This window comes from Scomber scombrus, chromosome 17 (assembly GCF_963691925.1).
Source record: "Scomber scombrus chromosome 17, fScoSco1.1, whole genome shotgun sequence".
NCBI classification, from domain to species: domain Eukaryota; kingdom Metazoa; phylum Chordata; class Actinopteri; order Scombriformes; family Scombridae; genus Scomber; species Scomber scombrus.
This window is the reverse complement of record NC_084986.1, coordinates 25010271-25017614: the sequence shown is the minus strand read 5'-3', so window position 1 is coordinate 25017614 and position 7344 is coordinate 25010271. Positions and strand designations below refer to the sequence as shown.

The 7344-nt window shown below is 43.8% G+C and overlaps 1 protein-coding gene across 1 annotated transcript in view; it reads right to left on the bottom strand.

The window, feature by feature from the left end:
• Positions 1-502: 502 nt before the first annotated feature.
• The window catches only part of casp8ap2 (caspase 8 associated protein 2), an 11219-nt gene continuing 4377 nt past the window's right edge, over positions 503-7344 (bottom strand). Inside the window, exons 8-11 of the mRNA XM_062436972.1 lie at positions 5368-7194; positions 1640-4442; positions 1411-1510; positions 503-1324 (exon numbers count right to left, since the gene is read on the bottom strand). Coding sequence (XP_062292956.1) covers positions 1262-1324; positions 1411-1510; positions 1640-4442; positions 5368-7194 — 4793 coding nt within the window. The 3' untranslated portion in view covers positions 503-1261. The remainder of the gene's footprint in view (positions 1325-1410; positions 1511-1639; positions 4443-5367; positions 7195-7344) is intronic.

Genomic DNA, 7344 nt, shown 5'->3' with positions numbered 1-7344 from the left:
AGTGCATTTACTGTAGTCAGACAGTGAAATATGACACATACTGTCCTCCACTTCATGTCATAGCTGATCGGATGAGTTACAAATGCCACCCCTAGGCACTGGCCTCAATTTCAATACTTTTTGGACCACTTTATAAATATTTGTGTCATGGTGTATTCAGTATATTGTGCCACTAACAGCTTCCATTTGACCCAACCGGTGTAGGTGGTTTACTCCCCAAATCTACCATGAATGTTTTAGACAGGCTATAATCAACAAGAATTCAACAAAGACACAGACATAAATAAATAAAACTTTATTTTCAGTAAAGAATTATATACAATATTCACAATATTGCAATCCATGCTATTTATAAGCAGTATGATGAGTCAAACAAAAGGTCATGGAGGCCCATGGATAAAAGTTTTACATTTGTATTAACAGAGGTAACTGTCCTGTCCTGTACATGAACTGGACATGTAAACATTGTAACCTTCAAACATATCACCCCCCCCCCCCCCCCCCCCCCTCATATAATTCCATTAAAAGAAGAGAAAAAACACAGAATTGTAATAAAATGGCCCCTCTAAGTATCAGTCCCCTCCCATTGCTCACAATCTAGTGATTGGTGATGCTTCAAGTTGGGTAATGCTAGGAACTAAACAAGTCTGTTGATTTAAGAGGAGCCCTGGAGTCTGGAATTATCCTCACTCAAAGGCGGTTTTTCAAACAGGTTTGAGGAGTTTAGGACCAGATGTACAATGAAGTTCAGTTGTTGGGACCAACATATTTGAAACTCTTCATATCTGCCCGCAGGAAGTTTTATGCCGTAAGAGTAAAACTTCGGTAAGGAGCCGACATCTACAATTATACAGTACCAATACTAAAGTGGTGACTGCTACCAGGAAGTGCATGACCAGTAACAGTTGTTCAGATGTTTGCTGGATGTTTCACCGTTCAAATCAGTGTTATCACTCATTATTGTTGATTTAATATTTTTCACACTTTTAATTATTTTTCAAACACATACAATCAATCAGTTCAACATCTAAAACAAAATACCGTCACCACTGTCTGAAGTAGTTATTCTGAGGTATTTTCATTTGACTTAACCGACTTGGCTTGGCTAAATTAGCCGTTTGTATTTCTATCCAGCTGACAGTCAGAGCGTGCAGGGCTTCACCTCTTCCTGCACCGTGCCACATGAACCTGCCTTTATTGTTTTACAGTGTGTGTAAAACAATTTGCAGAACAAAACATCAAGCAGACACAGTCGGTGACATCACGCCTCCGTCTTCCCCTGCTTCTTAAAAAGCTTCATGAGCTGGTGAAATCTGTGAGCGATCTGAGAAAAGACAGTGTGTCGGTCAGTGTATTTTCCTTCAGAGCAGCACATACAGTCACATACTGCAGCTACAGCTAGGAACTTACCTGCTCTGATGGTTTATCCAGCTTTTCAGAGAGGGCAGAGAAAGTTTCACGTGAAGCACCTTTTATTTTCAGGTCCATAAGAATAGCTCGATCTTCATCTCTGGAACAAACCATACACAAAATGAACTGTTACAGGAGAACTTTACTGATACTTGTGTACAGATTGGACAAACTGCAGAGCTGAAATGACGAGTCAACTGACAGAAAGTTCATCTGCAACACTACTGACCTGGTCCACGCTATCACCACTTCCCCTTTTTTCTTGATGATATTCTTGGCATAAAGACTGTTGGGGGACAAAGGTGAAAGTGAGGATTTGGAGTTGACATCATCTCTCTTTGAGTCAGGCACCATCTCTTCCACACTCTCCTCCTCTTCCTCCTTTCTGGACCGCTTGGCTTTTGGTTTCTCTGGGTGCCTCTTCCGTTTTCGTCCTTTCTCGTGAACGCTGTGGTCTTTCTCGGGCGTGCTGCTTGTGTCCTCCAGAATGGTGAAACTTCTCTCCGACTCTGACACCTCTGTTTCTCTCTCTGAGTCTGAAACAAGTGACAGTGACACTTTCCTCCTTTGATTTGTTTCGGGGCTTTCAGCAGGACTATTTAACACAGCAGCTTTGGAGGGATTGATCGTTTTTTGTGACTTGGACAAAGTTTTTGAGGGACTTTGTTGACTACGTTTGTGCTGTGTTGGACTTGCACTCTCAGCAGTTGTGAGTGGAAGACTTTCTCTGGTGGTTGCCTGGCTGATCCGCCCAAATGAACGATCAGAGCGTTGAGCAACGTTGTGCGAACTCTTCTCTGAAGCAGTTCTTTTAGACCGAGTTTTCGGCGATTCAGCCAAAAAACAGCCTTTTGAGGTACTTTGTTGAGCTGACGTATCTTCTTTTTTGTGGAATGGATCCTTAGTTAGTGTTAAACTTTTATCTTCAGTGAGATATGTATCGGCACCAGTGGCAGTCTGGCGCATCCCAGAGTGCTGGGTGAGGACAGGGACATTGTTCTTTGAGGACAAAGCATTGCAAGGACTGGTACCTTTTCGCGACTCATCTGACAAATCAGCTTTTGCTGGACTTCCCTGTGTTGCGACGTCATGCTGCTCTTCTTCTGTTAGTGTTTGACTTAAGCTGTCGTCGGCAGTGAGGGTGACATCTGCAACCGGGGTCGCCTGACGGATCTTCAGGATGAAATGATCGTTGGATTTCTCCATCACCAGCGCCTGCATGGGCAAGTCTGGCTTGAACCTGAAAGGTATGGCGGCAACTTCTGAGCTGCCGGACCCACAGCTGGAGTCATCCGTGTCCAGGGCGAGGTGGATGTCCTGCTCCGAAGCGTCTTCGCCGTCCATCATAGCGTCCTCGCTTATGTGCGCGCTCAGGACGCTGTCTGGGGTGGACATAATGGTCATGCTAGTCGGCTGTAGGAAGCTGAGGTGGCTGTCAGACTTGAGGGGTGACGGTATGGTGAGGGAGACTGCCAGGTCTTCGGCTAGAATGGAGTAACACCTCTGTGAAGCCAGGCTGGAGTGCAGCATTGTCCGACTCTCTGTTGGCACCTCTAACAAGCAGCTTTCATCAAATAAAGCCGGGTTCAGCGGGACCTGGTCTTTGGTCTGTGGGGACGACATCTTGCGAGGTGAAATGCTCGACCATGTGGCGACGAGTTTAGAGGGAGTGTCGAATTTGGTTGGGGAAAGCAGTTTAGATGGAGAGTCAAATTTAGATGGAGTGGTTATGCTAATGAGTCTTTCTCCATCTTTCCTTGGAGTACTGAGGGACCAGGTGGCGTTGTCTGCAGTGATTGCATTGGTTTCTAGCAAGTCAGATCCTTGCAGGAGGCACTTGAAGATTTCTCCCATTTGAGAGTCTCTCACCAGGTTGAACGTTAAACTGGAAGCTTGCTGTTCGGTGAGCAGCTCAAAGTCGGTTTTGTCAAGCAGAGAGACATTTTGAGAGACGACCAATGAAGCCATGTGGTTTTTCTCTGGAGTTGAAGGAATTTTATGTGGACGTAGGTCAACCAATGTTTGTGTATTATTTGGTGGACGATGGTCAGCTTTACTGTCTTTCTCTACATGAGTCATTCTAATGTCTTTGCCTCTGCTTCCGAGGCCTGTTCTGTAAGGCACAACAGCACCAGGCTTGGTTTGACTCAGGCTGGCTGGAGGAGACTGTACATCCTTCTGTTGACAGTGTGGCTTCTTCACAGGAGGCTGTCTCGACACTTTCTCGTTTCCGCCGCCCCTCTTGTCCCCAGCATGAGCTTTGGCTGGATTGCAAAGGCTCTTCAGCGTTGTGTCAATATCCTTGAACAAATAGTCAACTTGAACATCTACAAAGTCCCACAACTTCTGCTTCAGATCCACTGCCTGCTGTTCAAAGATGCGTTTCACAATGCCATTATTTGCTACTTTGCTGAAGACAGAAGCGACCAGCTTCTTCAGCTCGGATTTAAGCTTGCCTGCCTGACTGCATATCTGACCGAAATGGGCACCGTCCACGAATTCTAAAAAAGACTCCTGAAAATTATCCATCACGCCATAGAAGCTCTTCTTAGGGAAGGTTTTATGAAGCTTCATGTACTTTTTGCGGATTTCAGAGCGAACCAACTTAAATGTCTCAATTACTTCTTCTATAGTGGAAAAAGAAGCTTTGGTCGCTGCAGGGCAAACCGTTTTAAAACGACTCTTGCTGGCGCTAGATGGACTTGGCGTGGATGCTTCAGCCTTTTCAGTCATTTCTTTAACAGTAACACAACTCTCTTCAGATTTCCCCTTTAACAGGGACTTGGGTTTATTTCTGATCGGTCGTGCTAACTTTGCCCTCTTGCTAGCAGGAGCTGGAGAAACCGCAGTCGCATCATCGCTTTCACTTAAAATTTCTCCTTCTTCCAGCTCAGTGTCAGAGAGATTTGAAGGCAGGTCGGGTAGCTTGTCCAGGTTTTGCTCTTCTTGTTGTGAGGGGGAACCTGGGTATTTGTTTTCTTTGTTTACGTCCAACTTCTTTGAGTTGATTTCAGCAGGTGTATTGGAGAAATCTGCACAGGAAAGAAGAGAAAAGATGTTATATAGTAGAGCTGGGATCTTCATTTGAATGATCCCATATCGATTCATAACATCTGGAGATCAATCTTTTAATGTGTGCCTTTTTCCATGATTGTGATTGATTGATTGAGATCTCGTGGTCAGAGAGTTTCAATTTTAAAAACATGACAGGAGAGAAGAGCTGGACAAAAGCAAAGCACTGTAGCATGTAAGATGTCTAAAATGGAGGTGAAATATTGTGCCAATACTCACTAAATGTATAAGATGTAGACTTGCACTATATTGTATTGACTGTTGTAGTGTGTTCATGTCAAAGAGGGGTCAATTCATCATATAAACATTAACATTTTTAATGCACCAAGTAGAAGGTTTCATGTGCAATTTACAGCATTAGTTCTCTGGATGTCTCTTTCATATACAAGCAAAAGGTATTGTAACTGAAATATCCCTGACCAAATCAATATTGAATTGATATCGAATTGTAAAATGCCTGTTATTACCTCCTTGGTTTGATGTATTGGGACATACTGATATTAGTTATATAATGTAGTGGCATTATCAAGCTGGATGTATAAATCTGACCACACAATCCAAAATTATGTTATTACTATTATGCTGTTTATTTAAGAAAATGACTATTGGCGGATACAATTTTATCTGAATTTTGAATCCCTAAAATATCAGAATGAGCCGTTTTCAGAGTCGTATCCAACTTAAAGAACACAGGTTTGAAAACGTTATAAGATAGATAAAATAATAAAAATTAGCTCATTCAGTTTGAGATTGTAGTCCTTCTAGGTGATCACTGAATTCTACCTTTTCAAAGGATAACTATCTCAAAATATCAAAAAAATACATATTGGCACAACAAAAACACATAAAAGGCTTTAAACTGCTTAACTATCAAGCCAACATTACCTTTTTGAAGACTTTTGACATGGCCAGGCTTGCCATGAACATGGAGATGATTTCTCTTGGTTATCCGTATGGGGCTCCTCAGTGGACTTATGGCATCAGGCATCCTTTTCAGACTGCTCAGTGTGCGCATCATGGAGTCCTCGTCATGAAATACCGGTATCGAACTGGAAGGCTCGACTTTCCTCTCGTGACTCTTCCCGGGACTGAAGCTCTTCTTGGGTGTGAATGCGAGGTCGCTGTGCTTCTCTGGCAATGCCGTCTCCTCTGTTGTACTACTGACTTTTGACACACCGATACAGCCGGTGGAAGAGCTAGGCTCAGCTGCGGTGCCACTGCTGTCATTAGTATCTTCATTTGACCTTGTTAGCACGTAAATAGCCTCAGGTAGACTCAGCCCTTCTTGGGGAACTGATTCCAGGCTTATTGTACTAGATACAGCATCTGCATCTTTAGGACCATCTTGCACGTGACAAGCATCTTTCTTTTGGGAGGATCTGGATGAAGCGGGTGGAGACAGTCCTTGCTGGCAGTCTACAGATAGGATAGTGGAAGAAATGTGCTGACTTTTGGGTTTGGGTTTGGCCTTGTCCGTAATGTCTTCAGCGACAGGTGTTCCCCCTCCGTCTGATGGGACTACGTCTTCTGTGACTAAATCCAGAGAGAGGCTCTGTGGTACTGCACTTTTGGAAAGTTCTACACTTGAATTAAGTACAACAGATTCTGAGACAGTAACAGACTGATCAGTACTATTTCCACGGTTGACCTTCCGTAAAGAATTTCTTGTGTGTCGTTCGTCAGTGCTTCTAGATGTTTCATTGAGACCGTCAGCAGCCTCCGGTTGTTCAGATCCATCTACCTTGCTGCTTGGCACCAACTTAGCTTTATCCACATGGTTGTTTGTGTCCTCGTCTGTTTCTTTTGGAGAACTACTCTCTGGTGATCTTGGTGTGAGATGTGCAGTCATCTGATTGTTTGCAGTATCAAGAGGGTGGTTAAGTGCTGAGGATGAATGGTCTTTAAGCTGCTTGTCAGCCACAGGTGTTTCTGTCTGGATCTTGTCCTTTTCTTGGAAATCTTCATCACACTTCTTAGGCGTATTTTCAGAAGTTAGAGTTTTGTTGAGATCAGAAGGCTCTGCTCCAGCTTCCAACCTGCCTTCTATCTCACTGCTCTCTACTTCATCGATGACACACATGTCTTCAACATCAGGCTGTGAACCCTCAGATTCTTCTAGATCCTTCTCCACTAGTGTGAGCTCATCTTGGGTGCCATCCAGGGGCAATGATGGCTTCTTAATTGGTGAAAGGGTTAGATTCAAGGTTTCCATGAAACACAGTTTCCTGTTTGGAATATTTTCCTCTGTTGAGCTTTTATTGGCTGTATTTGGATCTTCGGATAATCTTTTTAAGGCCTCGTGGGTTTTCTCAGGTCTTTCCTTGCTATGGACATCACCTTTAGCATGGTCTGATTCTTTTGATCTCTGTTTTTCATGTTCTCTGCTCGTCTCTGGCACAGTGCTTCTCTTATGCTTCCTGCTAATTTCATCTTCACGTCGCCGCTCTTCCTTCCTCTGATGATCCTTTGAAAGTTTATCCCCTTCCTGCTCTTTGGAGGAATCTCTGTGGCGGTCAGCATGTTGATTTGAAGAAGACTTCTTCCGCTCCTTTGAGTCTGACCTTAAGCTGTTTCCATCACTCATCTTGATTTTTCTATGCTCTCGGCTGTAGGCCTCTTTACAGCTGTGAGCTTTACCATGTTCAGAGTCTGATGTGACCATTTTGGGTTTATCTTGTCTCCTTTCTCGACTTTTTGAGTCTTCAGAGGACCCTGCAGTATGTGAAATCTCTGGCGGAGGGCTTTTAGTCCTCTCTGACCTATGATGCCCCTCTGTGCTTTGGTAGTTCCTGCTTTTACATGACCTGGAATCATATCTCCTGCCTGTGTCTTTGTCTGTCTTGTGAGACCTGTTTTTGTCAG